General features: G+C 48.1%; 1 protein-coding gene across 5 annotated transcripts in view; it reads right to left on the reverse strand.

The window, feature by feature from the left end:
- Window positions 1–22,600, reverse strand: part of DUSP16 (dual specificity phosphatase 16) — a 402,719-nt gene that overhangs the window by 114,766 nt on the left and 265,353 nt on the right. For all 5 annotated transcript variants that reach the window (XM_085652099.1, XM_085652100.1, XM_085652102.1 and 2 more), the window contains exon 4: window positions 14,733–14,896. In XM_085652099.1, coding sequence (XP_085508225.1) covers window positions 14,733–14,896 — 164 coding nt within the window. The remainder of the gene's footprint in view (window positions 1–14,732; window positions 14,897–22,600) is intronic.

Genomic DNA, 22,600 nt, shown 5'->3' on the forward strand with positions numbered 1-22,600 from the left:
TCATAACACTCGAGAAATATGACTTAGGTCCTGTGTTCCTTCAATTAATGTGCCTGCTTTACACTGACCCAACTGTCAGGGTCAAAATGGGCCCCTACATTTAGGATGCTATTTCAGTAAGGAGAAGGACAAGGTAGGGGTGCCCTCTATCCCCCCTTCTCTTCACGCTTGCAATAGAGCCATTTAGAGGCAAAACGTACCCAACTGGGAGACGTGCCATTGGGAGATGCCACACACCAAGTGCACTCAATAACGACGATCTCCTCATTTACATTAGTGACAATGAGAGGGTCCCTAATCAACTGGCGCAACTATTGTAGGACTTCGCCACACTCTCAGGGCTAAAGGTAAACGCTAAGTCCTTCATATACTCGTTCAGCGAAGGGAACTGCGATTCGGGCCTTATCATCAATGACAGAAAAGTGCAACGGAGAGTAGAGACATTCTGTTTGGGCATCCGGATCTACCGCCAGCCGAAAGATTTGGTTGACGGGAACCTAGGTAGGGCATTGACGGAAATCTGGTATATTATTTTACAAACCTGTATATATCTCGGCTTCCTTTTTTGCCACATTATTGTGAGGCAGGTAAGAGACTTCATCTGGGTCAAAACCAGACAGAGTAACACAAAAAAAGTTGCACTTACCAACGGACCAGGGGGGTTTAGCAGCTCCTTGCTTCGAACACTAAAATTTAGCTGCTCAGCTGCAGTGGATAGCATGGTGGCTGTCAGACCGGCATCGCACGGACACAGCGACCACACAGCCGCCCTACCCATTGGAACTTATTGTCAGACTCTTCCACTCCGGCAGGAAGACTAGGCCTCCAAAACCCCTGTTACTTACGGTGGCATACAAATGTTTTTGCAGGAGTCTTTATATAACTCGGGGCATTATTGCTTATGCACCAGCGATACCCTTAGAGGGGTCCTCTAGTGGTCAGGCAGTGATCACAGCGCATGCAATACGTGGATGGCAGGAAAGGGGCATCTAAACACTCGGAGATTTACATCAAAAGGGGACGCTTATACCCATATACATCTTTGGTAGAGGAGGAGGGGCTTCCACCAGGGCAGTTCCTAATACACCGTTCACTGACAGCCACACTAATGGCCAAGTGGGGCGACGTCACCACAGAGCCACGATCACACCTCACCATGCAATACTTACATGTTATGGGGCAGGGTAGACACCTCACACGTTGGTTTGTGGCCTCGCTCAGAGCCCACACGGCGGTAAGCCTGGATTCGCTCTGCCACAACTGGGAAAAAGATCTAGGCCACCAGTTTGCAGACAAGGAGTGGGCTCTGGTGCTAGAAGTCCAATACACATCCCCAGGAACATGCGGTTCCGACAAACCCAGTTGTACATAATTCATAGGGCATATCTCATGCCTGCCAAAATCAATCAGCATTTCAATCGTGAGGACGCAACATGTCCGAGATGCGCTGAGCTGGGGGCTGATCTGATACACATGCTCTAGGGCTGCGCCCGGACCGGCACATACTGAAGTGAGGTAGCCACTATATTACACACCTGTACTGGGCGAGAGGTGCCTTTCGAATGGCCAACATACTTACTACACTAATTCCGTAGAACACCCAACACCAAAGTAACATCTAGGTTCCTGGACTTAGGAATGGTGGTAGCCAAGAGGCTTATCACCAAAGGGTGAAAAGCACCAGATCCCCCGCATACACAAGCATGGCGTAATTCATTGCTAGCGTGGGCCAAAGCAGAAAGCCTCGCCATCAGGCGTGAGGAAACCTTGGTTCTACGCCAGGTTCCAATCGCAACATACTGGGACACGCTCTTGGCTGAGCTGCAGCAGAGCGCGGGTGGGTTCGTAGGAGACTCCCCTGTTGAGTAAATCTATAGGTAGACACCATAAGCATGTGCCGCAAGGAGTAGTTTCTTACCTGTAACTCCAGTTCTGTAGTAGGGGTATCTATGTGATAATCATAAGCATGTGAAAAGTCCCTCCCATGTGTGTGGACCCCGGAGCACTTCAATAGATACAGTCTCTTAAGTTGTCTTCTTCTGCAGTCCTGCATAGACACTTAAGAGATAAGAAAAGACAATGATGCAGCCTGAAAACACTAGGCTACTCTGGCCATTACTTCATCCTGAATAGAAAAGGATAGCCAGGTAACAGTTAAATGTAACTATTTTACTAAGTTTCACACATAGAGAAACTCCCCTTCACAAAAATCCCTTTTACAGATAGAGATGAAGGGTTGGACAGACAAGCCCCATTGGCTGCCATTATAGGTCTGTAAATCGATACCGTGCCTTTGAGAATCCTTCCAGAGACCCTCGGTATCCCATGATGCACAGCCAAAGGCCAGTTACTTTCAGTTCTTTTTGAAGGCGTATAAAGTAAGGCCTGTTGAATTCAGGATATCACTGTTTCATCCACCGGGGAGGAGGGCGGGTTGCTTAGGACTATCACAGAGATACCCCTACCACAGAACTGGAGTTACAGGTAAGAAACTACTCCTTTTGTAGTAGGGGATCTCTGTGTATAGTCAATCACGTGAATAGAATGGCAAGTCCATCCCCAAAAAACAACCCCAGTGGTGGAAGAAACAACACACCCACTATTGTACAAATAAATTGCTCAGCGAAGCCTGCCCAACCAGAGCATCCACCCTAGCATCAGTGTCTAGGCTGTAGTGCTCAGTAAATGTATGGACTGACTTCCAAGTGGCAGCCTTAGAGAATTCCGAAATAGGTACGTCAGGAAGTAAAGCCGCAGCAGCTGCTTTACCTCTGGTAAAGTGAGCTTTAGGCTTACTAATCAAAGGCTTGTTAGCATTCTGATAACACAGCTGAAAGCAGGAAAACAATCCACCCAGAAATAGATTGTTCGGAGATAGCTATACCTGTTGCGTCCTCATAACTACTGTAGAGGAACGAAATGCCATATAAGGTTCTTTACAACATAAACCTGAAGAACGCTGACTCTATGGGCAGAAGTTATGGCCACAAGGAAAGCTATCTTCTAGGGCAGATGCTGAAGAAAAACCCTATGGAAGGGTTCAAATGGTTCTTTCATCAGTCGTGACAGGACTACACGCAACTCCCAAGGAGGCGAAGAACGCCGAATGGAAGGAAACACTCATGTCCATCCCTCAAGAAAATCTCCGATGACTGGGATATTTAATAGAAAACAAATTTGTGAAGGACATTCCCTATAAGCAATCAAAGCTGCCAGATGAACATCGATGGAATGGTATCGAAGACCAGAGCGAGCCAAGAGCAGGAAGTAAGGAAGGAGGACATCTTCCGTACAGGAAGTAGGAACCAGGTCCTTAAAAACACACTAGAAGGAAAATCTCGACTATTAGGCGCATAGGACATGCGTGTAAATGGAAGTTTGACCTTTTTTTTAAATGTATTTATTATTATTATTTTTTATATATATATACCTCCAGAAGTCCTGACGAAAATTCAAACATCTGCACTATACTAATTCAGGAGCCATGCCGCTAAATGCAACGACAAGAGGCTGGAGTTAACCATCTGTCTGCTGAACTACTTCAGATGGTCCGGTCAGCACGAAAGACGGAGAAAGTGGCAGAAGAGACCGGTGGAGTGGGTTTGTGAACCACCACTGACGGGGCCACTCTGGAGCAACGAGGCTCATCTAGGCCCACCAGAGAGAAAGAGCTTGAACAGCACCGTCGGAATCAGGAAAATTGGCAGAAAAGCGTAGAGAAAAAAAACGCCTGACCAACCGACACATAGAGCCTTCCCCAGAGTCCCTGGGTGGCAGAACCAGAAGGCTAGTCACGGCCTCTGCGGTTTACTGCGATAGAGAACCGATCGACTTCCGTAGTACCCCATCTTACGAATATGTCTTGCCCCATTCAGTCGGGCAAGACCCATGTGTGGTGCACGTGAATGAGTCTGCAGAGAGCATCTGCCTGAGCATTCTGAACCTGAGAAGGTGAGTTGCCATGCTGGTCAGGTTCCTGGCTAACAACCAAAACCAGATTGTCTGGGATCCCAGAGACAACACTCGAGATCTGGATGCCCCAGCTTGTTGGGGCAGAACACTGTTGCTGTATGGACCATCTGGACAAGCATGAAGCAGGTGTGAAACGACGGCTGGAAGGCTTTCAGCGCCATATCGACTGCTCGAAGATCCAGGAAGACGATGTAGTACCCAGACTCTTTTGGGAACCATGTGCTCTGTATCTGAAGATGGCCAGAATGCGCACCCCTGCCATGTAGAGAAGCAACCATCACTATGGTATGCGTGGGCATCTATGTGCTGGAAGGGAATCCCCCCGGAGGAGATTTCGTGGAGAACACCACCAGCGGATGAGCCGTAGAGCTTTTCGTGACAGCTGAATCCTGTCTTCTCAAACTCCCAGCGTCTGGTCCACTGATCCTCCAGACATTCCTATGGGGGTCCCCTATGGAGGCGTGCATCTGAAGAGAGGAGGACTCAAAGCCATAAAGCTCAGGAGCGACAATACCGTCCCCACCATGGGTAAGGGCATGATCCTGAGAGCTTGAGCCTTTCGAAGGATCGATGAGCATCTCTCCTCCGAAGGGCACACATTTGCTGTGCGTGCGTCGAATAGTGGCACCAAGGTGCTGTAGACAGGGTACTGTGAGGTTGCTGTGGAGTCCCAAACGGAGTAAGAGATTAGAAGTCCGATTGAAATGCAGGTGCGCTTCCCGAAAGTAGCTGCTTTGATCAACCAGTCGTCCAGATACGGGTAGACGAACACTCTAATCCTTCTCAGATGCGCAGCCAGTACGGTCTCGGGTTTGAAAAATGTCCGAGGTGTTGACTTCAGGCTGAAAGGCAGCACGAAGTACTGATAATGGTTGTTGCCCACTGTGAAACGCAGGAACATGTGACATTGTCCCCACTATGGGTACGTGAAAATCTGCGTCCTGCAGATCTATTGCACATAGCCAGTCTCCCTGATGAAGTCGAAGGTAAATCTGATGCAGGGACAACAACCAGAGTTTTTTTACTTTCAAACCCCTGTGTCGGTTGTCGCAAGTCGAGAATGGGTCCAAACTCGTTCATGTCTGTCTTGCACACAAGAAGGAACAGTGAATACAGTCCTGTTCCATCCTGCCCCAGAGGAAGCGGTTCCAACGCATTTCCTGTAAGAGGGTATTGGCCTCACTCTACAACTCGCGTATGTAACGTAATCGAGTTGGAGGGATTGATGGAGGAGAACCTGTTAAACGCATCGAGTATCCACTGTGCACAATATTCAACACCCAATGTCCTAAATTATTTTCTGCCACTCTGCCAAATGTTCTCGGACACAGCCCCCCCCCCCCCCCCCAACCAGAGTGGATAACGAACGAGGGGAAGGAAACCCTTCAGGGCTTGGAACCAGCAGGGGCCTTGGTCCCTAGTCCAGGCTGCTGGTTGGATCCTCCTCTGTTCGGAATGGAGGCCCAAGACCGCTGAAAAATCCGGGAGGAATAACGCCGCTGTATAGGGCAGAAGGTCTTAAGCTGCTCTAGGTTTCTCCAAACCTACAGCCTTCAAAGTCTCCACTTCGGTCCTCATGCGGGCTACCTCGTCATCCGCATGGGAGCCAAAGAGTTGCACCAGAGAACGGGAGATTGGAAATACACTGCTGTGCCGCAAGCGTCAGAGGTGTCAGACGAATCCAAGCATGCCGCCGTACAGTAATACTATGGCAATACCCGGGGGCCGCCAGGAGCGAATTATCCGCTGCCGTGCCGACGATTGGATTCGAGACCATCAGGCCCTCACTGACTATCTTCTGTAAGTCTTTCCTCCTGTCTCGGGGCAGGAGATGCACAAAATTGTTGAAGGAACTCCCACTTGCAAGTCTTCCTACCCGGCGAATCCCTCTTACGGCTCTCCTTATCCGGTGGCACCGGGGAAGTCTGAGCCATAACATGCTGTTTTCGTGCCGCCACCCCTATGACAAAATCAGGAGTGAGGTCCACCCGGAGGAAGGCATCCGACTCCGGGGGGCAATAGTACTCCCATAACCTGGAAGGTGTCCAAACCAGGCACCAATGGAAGCAGCGGACAAAATTTTTGTCTCTTTCGTAGAGTTTCAAACATCACTGATGTCGACTGTACAGGGAGCTTTGATGCCAGAACCTCCTGGTAGGTGGCAATACTGCCAACCAGTGAAAAACCCTCTATGGGGGAAAATTCGTGAGAGTAGGAGAGAACCTCCCCGTACTCGCTGAAGATGTATCCCTGGCATGCCGGAACCGAGACCTTCCGTAACGGTGACGACGGGATCTTATGGAAGACAGCGGAGCCCATGCGACAGATGTATCAAATGAGACCTTGTTCTTGGTCATCGAGGTTCCACGGGGGTCGTAAGCTGCGGAGCCACGGGCCCCGGAGGCTGAGGCGGTGGGTGGGAGAGGAGCCGGAGAGAATTCTGAGGTATACCCGATGGTACCACCAATGGAGGCGGAGCAGGAGGCGACCTAGATGATGAGTAGGTACGCGAATACTCCGAACTAGGCGAAGAAACCAACGTTCCTCGCTTACGAGCTGGCCAAGTAAAGTAGCCCCAGACTCCCCATCAGAAATTCTCCTAGACGTCGATCCACTGTTCGACGTCGAGAGTCGACGTTACCTGGAACGCGAAGTCCCCGCCGACGATGATAGGTTCCCCACGGAGCGAGGTCCGGAAATGGGACCTAGACGTCGAGGGTCGGTATTGACCCCTCGATGTCTACCTTCTCATCGATGTGCACCGTGACGTCGACCATCCGTGACGTCGACTCTCCGTGACGTCGACCATGCCGTCGACTCTCCGTGACGTCGACCATGCCGTCGACTCTCCGTGACGTCGACCATGCCGTCGACTCTCCGTGACGTCGACCATGCCGTCGACTCTCCGTGACGTCGACCATGCCGTCGACTCTCCGTGACGTCGACCATGCCGTCGACTCTCCGTGACGTCGACCATGCCGTCGACTCTCCGTGACGTCGACCATGCCGTCGACTCTCCGTGACGTCTACCATGCCGTCGACTCTCCGTGACGTCTACCATGCCGTCGACTCTCCGTGACGTCTACCATGCCGTCGACTCTCCGTGACGTCTACCATGCCGTCGACTCTCCGTGACGTCTACCATGCCGTCGACTCTACCATGCCGTCGACTCTACCATGCCGTCGACTCTACCATGCCGTCGACTCTACCATGCCGTCGACTCTACCATGCCGTCGACTCTACCATGCCGTCGACTCTACCATGCCGTCGACTCTACCATGCCGTCGACTCTACCATGCCGTCGACTCTACCATGCCGTCGACTCTACCATGCCGTCGACTCTACCATGCCGTCGACTCTACCATGCCGTCGACTCTACCATGCCGTCGACTCTACCATGCCGTCGACTCTACCATGCCGTCGACTCTACCATGCCGTCGACTCTACCATGCCGTCGACTCTACCATGCCGTCGACTCTACCATGCCGTCGACTCTACCATGCCGTCGACTCTACCATGCCGTCGACTCTACCATGCCGTCGACTCTACCATGCCGTCGACTCTACCATGCCGTCGACTCTACCATGCCGTCGACTCTACCATGCCGTCGACTCTACCATGCCGTCGACTCTACCATGCCGTCGACTCTACCATGCCGTCGACTCTACCATGCCGTCGACTCTACCATGCCGTCGACTCTACCATGCCGTCGACTCTACCATGCCGTCGACTCTACCATGCCGTCGACTCTACCATGCCGTCGACTCTACCATGCCGTCGACTCTACCATGCCGTCGACTCTACCATGCCGTCGACTCTACCATGCCGTCGACTCTACCATGCCGTCGACTCTACCATGCCGTCGACTCTACCATGCCGTCGACTCTACCATGCCGTCGACTCTACCATGCCGTCGACTCTACCATGCCGTCGACTCTACCATGCCGTCGACTCTACCATGCCGTCGACTCTACCATGCCGTCGACTCTACCATGCCGTCGACTCTACCATGCCGTCGACTCTACCATGCCGTCGACTCTACCATGCCGTCGACTCTACCATGCCGTCGACTCTACCATGCCGTCGACTCTACCATGCCGTCGACTCTACCATGCCGTCGACTCTACCATGCCGTCGACTCTACCATGCCGTCGACTCTACCATGCCGTCGACTCTACCATGCCGTCGACTCTACCATGCCGTCGACCCTACATGCCGTCGACCCTACATGCCGTCGACGTTGAAGCTCCATGACGTTGAAGCTCCATTACGTCGACGTCGGCTCTCCATGACGTTGACTCTCTCGCCGTCGACCAGGACCGGCGACGTTTTTCAGTCGTTTTCCTGCTGGGCAGCACCCCAGAGGTTGCAGCATGGGACTTGGTAGAGGATTTACCCTCTCCTTCACCAGAGGCTGAAGAAGATGCCTAACGTCTTCCCAGCTCCAACCCAGGGAGCCGAATCTTCTCCCTGTCTTCAAGGTGCGCCTGGAAAAGACGTTACAGAGAAGACAGGTGTCAAATACATAAGACACAGGCAAACACAGAAAACAAACTCTGTGAGCTCCAGACTTGGCCTTTTTGCTACTGTTGTCAAGACACTTGCCAAATAGAGATAGAATTTTGACAAGAGAACTGCAGAAATTCTGCCAAAAAACCACAGCAGAATGTAGACAAGGGCCAAAGACGTCGAGTGAAACTACAAAAATACAGAATTAATCACTAAAAGTGAATGAAAAACCAAAAAGAGAAGAGCTAGATGCTCCAGGGTTCTGCTAGCAGGAGCCGGAAAAAAGAACTGAAAGTAATTGGCCTTTGGCTGTGCGTCATGCGATACCAAGGCTCTCTGGAAGGATTCTTAAAAGCACGGTATCCATTTACAGACATATAATGGCAGCCTATGGGGCTTGTCTGCCCAACCCTTCATCTCCATCATGAAAAAGGGATTTTTGTGAAGGGAAGTTTCTCTATGTGTGAAACTTAGTTAAATAGTTAAATTGAACTGTTACCTGGCTATCCTTTTCTATTCAGGATGAAGTAATGGCCAGAGTAGCCTAGTGTTTTCAGGCTGCATTATTGTCTTTTCTTATCTCTTAAGTGTCTATGCAGGACTGCAGAAGAAGACAACTTAAGAGACTATATCTACTGAAGTGCTCCGGGATCCACGCACATGGGCGGGACTTTTCACATGATTATGACGATACACAGAGATCCCCTACTACAGAACCACGTATACACCACAACACCTTGATAACAACTGCACACTGGCTGTATTAGCGCACATGTATACGCACCAGGGCAGGGAGGTAACGAGTAGGCAACAGACACAGAAACAACACACAAGATCTATGCAGGGAAGTGGGAAGGGTGCTACTAATCTGTAATTTGTTTTACAAAAGAAAAACAACTGCAAATACCATATGGTATGCAAAGATAAGTATGGTCTAAACGATGGCAACATTTCTATATCCGTAACAGCCGTCAAGATATGCCAGGTAAATATAAAACGAGTTGTGATCAGAATAACGACTATATTGTAACCTGTAGAGTACCTATGACTCGCTAATGTATGTACACCATATCAACTGTGTTTGCAAGAAGAAGCATGTTCTGTAAAAACTATAAAGTTTAATAAAACAGATTAAAAATATATATATATATATATATATATATATATATATCATCCGGGGGCCAGGGAGAGCACGTTTATCTCCATGGTACGTGGTCCCGGTTGGACCACTGGTTGCTGTCAGAGGCCGCTTGCACCTGGGTTATAGATGTGCAACACCTCGCAAAAACGCTGTCTGACCACTCCCCTGTCCTTCTTGAGCTAAAGGTTCCTGGTTATGAAAGACCTCCGTTCTCGTGGCGGTTGCAACCATCATCCCTGACAGATCAGGTCTTAAAGCATACAGTGGTGGGGGGGGGGGGGGGGTGGGGGGGGGGGGGGCTATTCAAAAACTCTTCAGGGAAAATGAAGGGACAGTAGATAGGGTTTTTTTTGGGAAGCCTTTAAGGTTATAATTCGGGGGGTTTCTATTGGTGCGCAGGCAGGGGTCCTTAAAGATCTACGCCGCAGAATCCATAAGCTAGCTGGAGAAATAGCCGCACTGGAACGGGTCTATGCTTGCGACCCAGTCCCGGAGACGCTATCTGCAATCCGCGATCTGGTAACAGAGCACAACGAGACAGTGGATCAGGAAATGGCGCTCAGATCTCGGCGGTGCACTGCCCGGTACTATGGGGAGGGAGGACGCCCCAGCCACTTTTTGGCGCAGAAGTTGGCTGCCCCGCACAGCCATGCCTACATAACCAAACTGCTGGACGGGGAGGGAGTGCCGCATTTTGGCACCATTGAGATTAGCAAAGTGGTGTAGGACTAATATTCGGACTTATAAGGGGACCGGGAACTCCCAGTTGCAAAGGAAATCCATGCCTTCTTGGATGATGTGGCACTGGGTTGGTTGCCGCCAAACTACCATGAGTACCTCACGCAACCCTTTGACGAGGAGGATGTTAAGCTGGCCATCAGGTCTCTCCCGACCTGCAAGGCAGCGGGGATAGATGGGCTCCCAAGTTAATTTTTTAAGGCTTATGCCAATGCCCTTGCGCCGCGCCTGTTAAGAGGTATTTGCTGAGGCGTATGACTCTGGAGACCTCCCTCCCTCAAGGAGGCTTAACTAGTTATGCTTCTTAAAACCTGATAAGACGGCAAATGCCTGCGACTCTTACAGGCCCCTCTCTATTATAAACATCGATGCCAAAACTTTGGCCAAAATGATCGCGACCGGGCTCCAGCCACTAGTTCCCAAATTGGTCCTCCCGGACCAGTCTGGATTCGTGCCCTCGAGATCCACCATGCACAATCTCCGCACAAACTTCTCTACTCTCCATTATTTTGAGCAGGACTTCCAGGTGATAGCCATGCTTCTGGACGCGGCTAAGGCCTTTGATTCCCTTCAGTGTGAGTTCATGTTTACCGTTCTGTTGCGAATGGGCCTGCAGCCGTTCTTTTTAAAAAGGATACACCTCCTGTATACTGCACTGGTGGCACGGATGTGTGTGAACGGGTGGGTCTCCGATCCATTTTTTATTAAACGGGGCACGCGACAGGGTTGTCCCGTCGCCCATGTTATTTGCATTGGCGCTAGAACCTCTGCAAGCTACGTCAACTGCATGCCCAGGCGGCACTGAGGGTCCGACAGAGGCCATTGGTGGTGTTGCTGTACGCCGACGACATGTTGCTCTATGTCCGAGAACCCGCCACCTATTTATCTCCGCTCCTACGTGAGTATGTCAAATTTGAGAGAAACTCTGGATTGGCATAAATTGGGCCAAGTCCACCGTGTTTCCGTTAACTGCGAAGACTACGGAGTTTGATCTAGAATATCCCTTGAAATGGTTGGTCGACCCAGTGAAATATCTTGGTATATGGTTGCACAGGGACCCTGCGGTCGTGATCACTGCTAATTATGGCTGGGCTGTGGATAAGATCACAGATCAGGCTACACGTTGGGCTAAACTTTCCCTTTCACTTGCGGACCGCATAGCAATCATTAAAATGTCTTTTTTGCCTAAACCCCTTTATCTATTTCTTAATATTCCTATCCGTCTGAACAAAGCGCTGTTTGCTGCATTGCAGTCGACCCTTCTAACATTTGTCTAGGAGGGTAGAAAGCCCCGTTGTAGTTGGAGTGTGCGGACTCTGCCCTTTGAGCACGGCGGGTTTGAGGCTCCGGACATGTGCCTACATTACCTATGTGCCCAGGCGCAGTTTGCGCATTTTTGGTATTTCCCACAGAAGTTTCAACCGCAGACAGATTGAAGCGGACACCATACTGCCGATGCCCCTGAAAGCGGCTGCGTTGATGGGCGGAGGAGGAGGCCCGCGTACTGATATTAGCCTGTTTCAATGTACGGCCTGGGCATGGAAAACTTTTGCGCGTAGAGCACAGTTGGATTACTTGTATGCACCAAAATTACCGCTTGCTGCCCACCCTGATATCTCGGCAGCTACGGAACCGGCAGCCTTACAGGCATTGAGTGCGGTGGGGATTACTCATATTGGCGACTTATACAAATTGGGTAGTTTCCGGACTTTGACCTGCAGGCGGGTCAAGAAACCAGATTCATGCAGGGGTTTACCCATGTGCGTGTGCGGCAGGCGATTCGGGACATTTACCCCGAGCTCCCTAATTAACAGCGAACACTACTAGCCTTACTGGCAGTGTTGGGGGGCAGGGTAAAGGAGGGGGGAGGGGAACCTCAGTGGCCTGATTACCAAACTGTATAATGTGCCTCTTCGTGAACAAGAAATAACTGCATCTCCCTCTTATAATAGATGGAATGGCCTACTATCCTCTGAGCTGACATTGGAAGCCTGGAAGTTTTGCTGCGCACTAACGGGGCGCCTGACAGCAAACTGCAACCTCCGCATAATCCATTTCAAGTATTTACACCACCTTTACTACACCCCGAATCAATTATGCAGGTTTGGCTTGCGTGAAAGCGCATGTTTTGTGCGTTGCGGCCAGGCTGACGCAGATTTTATGCACTTAGCTTGGTCTTGTGCGGGCATCTCCAAATACTGGGTACGGGTCACGCAAGTGTTAACTGAGGTCATTACGGAAGCTGTTAGATGTGTGCCTGAAGTATGTCTGCTGGGCTGGGTGCAGAAGCTTAAACCCTGTAATAGGCACCTAGGAGCCAAATCTACCCTCTTTGCTAAGAGAGCGGTGGCACAATGCTGGGGTGTAAAGGCCGTACCCACGGTTAAGAGGTGGATCCGTGATTTACTTTATTTTAGGGACCAATTGGAAATATTTGTGGAAGAGCTGCCTGAAGCATCCCGACCAAAGGACTTTTGGGCCTCCCTCTCTGGGTATCTCCTTACAAATCCAGACTTGACATAATTCCCTGTAGGGGTGAGTGCTGCATGTGGGCCGGGAGGACTGGGACTACTCTTTGGGGCTCCAAGGTGCCACAATGTACTACTGCCAGAAGCCACAACTGTATATATTAGTGCCGGGGTGGGAGGGATGTTGGGGGATGAGGGTTTTTTTTTTCATGGGAGATTGATTCAACATGTAAAAAAATGGCTTGTAATAGATACATTGGCTCATAAAATTTGCTCAGCCCGCCTGTGGGTGGGCCTATGTATGTTTACTGCTCTAACAAGCTGTTAAATAAACAAATTTAAAAAAAAAATTAAAAAAAAGATGGTGAAGAGGACTGGGGGGCATGCAGAATACTCCCTTTTCTACATGCAGACTTCATGTCCATCTTCCCTTATGGCTTGGAAACAGAGGATTTGTGCCTGTAACTTGTACTGGGATACTGTGTTGTATGTGATTTAATAATTATGTATATAGGCTGTCTAGAGTATATACAAATGTTTAAGATGGGATATGATCTGTAAACATTGCTCTTCTGTGTTTCATGTAAGATTTCAAAACAATTTTGGAGAAAATGGGGTTCATTAAGATGACTAAAGGGAGAGTGTACCTTCATCCATGTAGGAAGGGGGCGGGTGGGAGGAATGCCAGGTTGGAGAAAGTGTATGTGAACTGATGCCATATGACGTCATGTGAAGTGTTTGGACAATGGCACTGATACACTCAATGCTTGTCCCTTTACTGACTGCACCGCCATTAAAAAAGATTCTAACTTGTGGAACCTCTTTCTCCAGTCAGACAAGAAAACTTTGGTACTCACCCCCTACTATTAAAAACACAAGAAGCAGGCTACTCAACAAACTCTGCAGCATTTCATGCTTGTGCACTAAGACGCACACCACATCATGTCTTCACACCTAAACTACTTCAACCAACATCTCCTGCAACCATAAAAATAACATTCAGAATACCTTAGAAGGCTGAGTGGAGTCAATAAATAAAACTGTGCCAAAGACATGGCCTGTGCCCACGCACAGAATGAGGAACCTTTGCTGACAAGGTTGCCCACAAGAGCATCAAGTCCACTAACTCACACAGGTATTTGAAATTTAAGAAGCTATGCAGGGTCTGTTAGGGTATTCTAAGGAATCCATTTCTGTGTAAGCAATCTTAATTTATTAGTTATATACAGTCTTATCAGGCATCTGAGCATTGTGTGTGTATTGATGGATAGTGTTAAAGAGGAGCTGGATGGGCCAAAGGACTTGCATGCAGTCAATAAAAGCCTCTGTTGACTAAATAAAAGCCCAAACTGTCTAACTTTGGTCTTCATTAATAGTTCGGAAGAATAAACTGAGAGGGGAGCTTTCTTTAAAATACACTGAAGAAAGGATAGGCAGGCAATGTACTCTGCAAACCTCCATATTCACTTTTAAATGGTTTCCATTCTCAAAACGAGGTCTTGGGAGGTTTCCAGTGTGTGTCATGGCGTCCAAGTAACGTTAAGCAAAAGAGGAACCTCGGCATAGTAGCAAAATGAAAATATTTTACAGAATGTTGATGTGAAGTGTGGTACTGTGTTGTCATCAGCATTAATTATTTGCAGTATAAAGGATAAAATAAAGTTACTGTAGTTATTGAAAGGTAGCTTGTGACACCGCTGTGCACATCATTTGCTTATCGTAGGATCATTATGGCTCATCACTCTGAAGGACTGCAGTACATTGACCATATAGATCATCTCACCTCTACTTTATGAAAAGCAGAAGCCATCCCATGTTCATGTTTAGATAAAGGAATATCAGGCATCCCAAGTAAAAAAACTACAAAAGATAAGCAAAAATAGTAATAGTGCGAGGTACTCACACGATTGAGCACATCCCTCTGGCAGCCCAAGTACAGGTGCGGCAATATCCGGGTTGGACCGATGTTGGAAACAGGTAGGCAAGGCTGAGAAATGCAGCTTGGGACAACCGCAGCTTTCCCTTCGCAAAGACCAGGGAAACAGCTAGCAAATTCGGTAAATCCACCTGTTAGGGTAGAAGAAAAATGTGTAATAATTTACTGAACTGCGTAGGAATGGAACTATCGAGACCTGACAAGGGACAAATAATATGCAATGGTAAATAATAATAAGACAATGATCAAGATCCTTCGGTCAACAAAAAGCGATGACAGCAATAAGGCAAGAGCCTTAAATTAGCCAGCTATATCATTAGACTCCATTCACTTAAAAACAAGCATTTGCAATGCAATGAGGTTTCGCATTTACGTGAGTTTCAGCTATTGGCATTGTAAATGACAATGCCTTTTATTTATGTTTTGGTTTTTAAAATAAAAATAAAAGGCATTGTCATTTACAATGCCAATAGGCTAAACTCTCGCAAATGCGAGACCTGTTTCAGTGCAGGCGATGAGACAGAGTTGATTAAATTTTACTAGCAGCGCTTGAAGCGCAGCGTCCCACGTCCATGAAACGAGTGCTGCAGAGATGTAGCACTGGCAAATGAATCTTCCTGGAACCATTCAGCCTGCGGCAAGTTAAGAAAGCACATATGAGCAGAGATGGTCAAAGCTGCACACGAGAGACTCTTCAGCCTGCGACAAGTAAAGAAAGCACTTATGAGCAGAGGTGGTCACAACTGCTCATGAGAGACCCTCCTGCACTAAGAGAGGCTCATTAAAGAAAATAGCGCTTAGAGACTAAAGAAGACGTGCCGTGTAACAACCGAAGTAAAAGGGCCAGTCCTCATGGGAGGTTACAAATGAAGACAAGGCGGTACTAAGAAGGGACTAACAAGCCTATAAACTAATCAGAACCCGGCATTTACGAAGGACAATGACACAAGCTAATGACAAATATGGGTGGGGCTTCAAAGCCATACTCTACTACTGCATGCCTTGCAGCAGCGGATGCTCTGCCCAGGCTCGACCTAAAAACTGCAGGCTCAGTTTACAAAACTGTACCATTCATAAGGTGCAGGGTAAGAATGGGCAAAAGACAAAAAATAATGTATTCACGGTATATAAATGTTATACTCATATGTAATCTATACAACTTAAAAACTCAGCTCCATCCTTCCTCAAAGGACAATCCAGTGTGCCCCTCAATTCTTCTTCAAAGACTAGTTGAGTCTGCAACCCTGCGTCCTAAAAATAAAGTCCTGTGGATAACACATAAAAGGCTGGACTCAAGGTTACTGCTCCAATTCAAAAGCTGACCTCATGAGGTGACAGGCTCCTGAGAATTGTACTATATTTTTTAAAACACTTGAATGGTGGGGATCTTTTCCAGAAGGCTGAGGAAGTGTGCTCTGCTACAGTTTGTGTGTGCACCTCTTGCTCGACGGTCAGCAAGATAGTAGTCACTCAATCAATAGAATGGGCCAAGCATATGTACAGTTTTAGGATAGCGTACTCCCGGCATCTGTGATTACGTCAGATTAGAAAATACATACTCCTCTTTAAATTCAACTAAGCACTCAAGCCACTTGGCCAGACTGAAAACAATTCAGAGCTGTAAAGAAAATCAAGCAGTTGTGTTCCCTAAAACATTAGAATCCAAGGGAAATCTGGAAAACTAGTAAACAGTTGTTGGAAAACACTCTGACTTCAGACGATTTGAAAGTACTGCTGAATTAAATATACTACCCAAAAGCTTGCTACAATAAGTGGACAAATAACCAGAAACACAGTACTGATTCAAGGCCCAGAGACATGACTGAATGAAGATGGGATGTGTGGGGACAGTCCCAATCCAAACTCCTGTTATGTTTCATATAGGTACCTCAATATAGGCTCAGGTAGTCATCTAACCTTTCACCTACATTCTCCCCTACCATTACACTACATAATGGTTCTTGGGACTGACCTTTTACCCAGTTACGGTACTGCTTAGGGTTTTCCCTGGAAACTAGCCTCATCCATTATGCATGAGGATTCTTGGAAACTCAGCAGGACTACCATCTCATCTCCTGCATAATAACTGTATAACTGTATAAGGGTCATTCCTTCTGTCATCCTAGGTCGAATGTGACACAGCAAGGTAGAACCCCTGAGGGTACCACTTTGGGTATATAAACACCATATCTTGCTGGGGTAAGGCAGAGGAGAAAAGGACTTCCATGCTGACACACTGACGCAAGACGCTGAGGTTCCTGCACGCAGACACTCCAGCTAACAGTGGTCTGACATCCCTCGCAGAGTGTCCATTTCGAGTCCCACAGTCTCTCACTTCAGGTAATGGGGTTGACTTTGTCCTAGAGGGATTCTTAGCTTTACACCTACATACATGCTAGGTACACTTGGGTACATCTAGTTAGGGTCGCATCGTAGGAGTACGCTTTTTCTACTGTCATGTATTTTATATACTTGCCTGTATTAATTGTTTTAGCACAATGGTAGAAATCTACCATCCTTTTACTCTCTTGATGTTTCTAATCATTTATATCTGTTTCTGTCTAATGGTTGTTTCAGCACACCTATTATACTCTAGAATGACGCAGGTTCAATAAATGCTTATTGGAAAACGTTCCCAGCGTTTATTCTGTGCATTTCTCTGAGACAAAGTGAGCACGAGTGACTGAGTGAAAAGTACAGCACTGTTTCCACGATCCCTGATGGGACAGAGTTGTCATGTACGATAGTTGCCAAAAACTAATCTCTCCTTGGTAAGAGGGGTTTCTAGTGGCACTGTGAGCTAGCTGGTATACAGGCTAACATACCCGGTGGTGGTGCCTAGAATCAGTCTGGACACCAATCCTACAGTGTATGTTGTCTAAACACGCAGATCCTATACAGGTTTATAGGAAGTACACAACACTCCAACCAGACCTTTCTGCTGTTCCCGACCGCCCACTCAGGAAGGGTCGTGCGCAGGGAGTAGCAGCTGCAATGGCCTGGTGTCCGATTCCGCAGGGCTGCTGACTGCCAAGTCTGGCCGCTGATCCTGGCTGCTCTCAGGTCCCACGCACGCCCTTGGGAAAGGGAGCAGGGCGTCTCTGGGCTGCTAATAGTTACAAGGCGAAGGGTTCACGTGGGGTCCACTCAAGTGTCCAGTTCAAGCTAGCATTTTCCTCTGAAGACATACATACTTCACTTGCTTCGTTTCAAACTGATTTTGCAACCCATTTCCAATTTTCTCAATCGCGTCAACAGAAAACACTGTTTTACTCTTAAGATGTTATCATAAGCAAAAAGATCATATCAAGATTAAATTTAATAAGTGGCCAAAAATGGAATACCGGATACGCTTACGTAGAATTTCCATGGGCATCACATTGCCAGGGTTATTTTGGATGTCATTCATACCAACAAACAGAATTCCAGGCACGTTACCAGCTAGAATGTGGCATTTTCCTACTAACGCTATCTAGACCGACTGGGCTAAGTTAGCTCTGGCTGCATTGCTATGTGGATACTTTGATAACGTTCTTTTCTGCATCAGCACTCAAAGGTCTCCTCTCCTTCCAACGCACTATGAGCCGATGAAAGACACAGCAGCCAGGTAAAGATAAAACCACCAACTAATAAAAAACACAATAGCACAGATCCTTCAATACGGAACAGGACATTTATGCGCTCTGGTGTAGCATTAAGGAGACCAAGTCACATCACGACACAGACATAAGAAACACGGTACATCTTCCCCCTTAGAAACAATACAAACAACCACTGCCAATGCCAACAGACTTGGGAATGAAAGTGCCTTTTGTGCCATTGATGCGTTAGGCACATATTTTATCATACATGCAGTCTGTCACTCACCTCTGCACTCATGCATCAATTTAGCCATCCATTGGCTCATTCTTCCATTCACCTTCTGACACAACCACAATATAATACACATAAACATACACAAGTTATTTTAAAAGAACACATGTAGAAAATAGAATACAAGCTGCCACCTAAAGACAGCGTGAATATGCTTGCAATAACAAAACTAAACATAACATCAAGTGTCTGTCTTGCATTGGTATTATACCTAGTATATCGTTGTTCTGAAGTTACAGCATAGCCGCAACTTTTAGAACCAATGTGTTGCCCATCTTGAAATAGCGAAACAACTTTTGAAAATGGTTGCCAGCTTTACATGAAGTGCCCACACGTGATAAGGTGCACTGCAGATGACATGAACAGCATTTAACAGTCCAACTAGCAATGCCTTAAAAGCTCTAGTATCATCTTAAGAAGAAAAAAAAAGTGAAGCAAAGAAATAAAAGAGGAACTATAATCAAGGAAAATTAAAACCTACAAAACTGCCGAACTAGCTCAGAAGCCTACCCATTTTCGGGTGGATATGCACGTGATCAGAAAATTCCATTATTCACAGGGCATGAGACACAATAACTGATGTGGACTATTACCTCTTGCAGTACGCTTTCTTGGATGGCAACAGAGTGTAAATGACACTCCGACCAATAGCAGAAGAGGGCTGACCCAAAAGCCCTATATTTATCTATATGGATATATATTTATATACGTGTATGAATGTATTACTTAATGAATTTAAATTACAAGATACAGAGAGATAGCTAAGCCTTCAGAAGAGATTCTAGGAGGAAATGTTATAGTGCAAATCTTCTATGCCTAGGGTTTGTCAAAGGATTACCCAGAAAAGTAATCCGTAAGGTTTCATGGAACAAAATACTTGACTGCACATTTTAACATGGAATAAAATCTATTCATTTGTGAAAGCCTACTGGTTTTAACATGTGTTGAAAAGTAAATAAATAAGCCCTATTGCCTTTGTCGTAGTTTTTCATAATTAACAGATCAGATCTATGTCATCTTAAATACCTTTCCCTGGTGAACCAATCAGGCCTGTAGCTGCTATTATTGATTGACATGTTACCATAAGCAGCTCAGGCCTTCTATATTGAGCTAAAGCTTTCCCAAAAGGTAACAGCATGCAGTCATAACATTACAGAAGCGTAAAGAAATCACAGTTGGCAAAGCAAAATACTATCTCTCCAAAGAGGGTTTAACAAGGATTCTCACAGTGCAATCGTCTATACCCATGGTTTGTCAAAGCAGGAAATAAACACCAAGACACTTACCTATTCTGTGAGATTCTGTGTCGCAACATACCCATGTGATGGCTTTAACAGAGAGTAATAACAATCAACCCTTAAATGCCTACAGAATTTCACATATGCTTTTCACATACAAAATCCTGCTTTATCGTAACTGTTCATAATAAATAATCAGGCCTATAAGTCATCATTAACTTGTAACCGTAACCAACTTTGATCCACTCTACTGGGTATAAGCTTTCACACGAGGCAATCATTAGGTATACCATAATAAAATTACAAACATGTGCAACATTACAGCAGTCAAAACAATATGAAAACAATCTTTACAAAGCCTAAAAAATGACCTTACTGCAAATCTTATGTCCACGTGGTTTGTTCCGGAGAGTCACCAACAGCAAAACGCTTGCCTACTGCTATAATGTGAGAGATTTTGTGTGACAAAATTTCTCAAAGTCTTCAGCAAAGTGTAATACCAATGCATCCTTAAAAGCCAATCGTCTCGAACACATGCTTTTTACAACAAGTAAGTCGGACCTACTAACTTTTTCATTTGAAAAGGAACCAGAAATAACTATTTCCCAAGTAACCAATTAATTCTGCAGCCTTTACTATTGGCTTGACCCTATAACAAACACAGGCCATCTGAAGTACACATAATCAGGCAATCATCATGAATACAGTCCTAAAATTACAAGTATGTACAAAATTACAGTTGTAGAAACAACATCTAACCCCACTCAACAGAGCTTAAAAATCATGGCGACCGGAGCAGACGCTTGAGCGCCCGGCTCCGTCGGTCCGTGGCCTCGGACTACTATCCTGATGCCCATCCTCGCCGATTCTCGAGGTGCACCGTGTGCGAAGACGCGCTGACCGCGCTGCTGCTTTCCCGGAGTCTCAACCCGCCCGGATGCCCGAGTTCTGGGTGCTTTTGTCCTCGGCACTGAAACCCAGCGCCCTTACGGCCTTTGCCGGCCTCCTGGAAGCTCCGCAGTTACCGGACCAGCTAGCGCTAACCTGAGCCTTGCGGTCCCGATCTCGCCTCGCACCATGGATCGTTGCCGGATGAGCCCGGGGAGAGACGGCCGGACACCTTCTGCACCCTGTGCCTGACGGGCTGGAGCTGTGGGGTGGGCCCCGGTGCGGTGAGTCTCCTGCCCCGCTCTGAGGACCGAGCTGTGGGGGGCTGCTGCCCCCTTTGCCTATTGCCTAGCCAGCGGCGGGGGGGGACCGGCGAGAAGATAAGCGACTGTCGGCCTTTCCTGTTGCGGCGTAGACCTGCGGGGAATTGACCCCTTGCCACGACCCCCCCCCCCCTGGCCATTGCACCGTATAGCGGCAAAACATGGCGTTGAGTGCCTGCTCGCGGCTGGGGGGTGATACTCCGGTCTCGCCCGCTGCCCACTTCGCCCTCCCTCTTCCGGACACCAGCTCCACAGTGCCGTCCCGGATTGCTGCCGATGTTGGGGCCCAGCTTCCGCTGACATGCGGCTCCGTTCTGGCTGTCCGGCGGGACTTTCAACTACAGATGTGCGCTGGCCTGCAGGCGCTGAGTGAGAGGTTTGACCCCATACTGTCGGCTGCGGGCCGTGAGCGCACTGTTTGTCATCCACAGGGCGTGGGTCTCCCGGTGCTCTTGTCCTCTTGCGGGGACGCAGCGGCGGTGTATGATTGTGCTACACTGGTGCCTTCATCTAGCGCTCCCGGCGCCCAGGGTCCACCGCTCTCCACCTCAACTGCGGATACTTTGTCCCCCTGGTCATGGCTGCCTGCTTCATTGTTCCCTGCCTCACCGCGTCCGCGAGGCTATCCTGCTGAGCGATACCTAACGGCTTCGAGGGACCGTCCGCGGTGGCCCACTGCTGCCTTTTTGTGGAACTCCTGTACCTTACTTGCCAGGTTTGGATTTTATGTGGTGCAACGAGGGACCTCAATCGATGGTCGGCGGCCATTTCGTGATCCTACTTCACCATCCTCTCACAAGCGGCCATCTTGTCTTTGTCTGCTCGGGACACGGGGCCTTCACGCAGGAGCTGGTTTAATCCCAAGCCCGCGATCGGGCCAGGGCTAGACTGACTTCTATCGCTATGGTTTATGGACGGGCTGGCCTGGGACTGGGACTGTATGTATGTTTTGCGCGCACTCGTCGCGACTTGTATCCCTTGCTTAAACTGTGGTGCCATGGTATCTTTGCATGCCGTTTTTTGGCGTAGAGGGCTCTCAGTGTGTGGGGGCCATAACTGGCTGATGGTTCGGGGCGCTCTGGTGTCCAGTGGGCTCCTCCCCACCTTCTTTTCTGTTTTCTTCCCTTCTTTACTCTGTTCCTACTTTCTCTCTTCTCTATATTTCGGGTTCATTGGGCGACAGGCACTATGCTGGGGGGGGGGTAGGCCGTAGCCTCCGCATTGGTGTAGGGTGGGGGGGTAATACTCTGTTCTCAATTAGTTCTATGGGCCTTTCTTCTTTTATGTCTCTGTGCTCTACTTTCTTCGATTCGGGGTCCGGGTGTGGGGTGGATCGAGTGGGGGCGGCTCTGGAGGGGCGCGTACTTGCTCATGTGACTATCCTGATATATCTCTGCACCGCCTCACTGATTGAGATTTTACTCCCATTGTTGTTCTTACTGATGTTGCTGCTCGCCCGTGTGGTGAAGCTATCTTGCGGACTCGAATCTACTTTGCTCTTATCCTTCATTGA

This window comes from Triturus cristatus, chromosome 4_1, assembly GCF_964204655.1.
Source record: "Triturus cristatus chromosome 4_1, aTriCri1.1, whole genome shotgun sequence".
Taxonomy (NCBI): domain Eukaryota; kingdom Metazoa; phylum Chordata; class Amphibia; order Caudata; family Salamandridae; genus Triturus; species Triturus cristatus.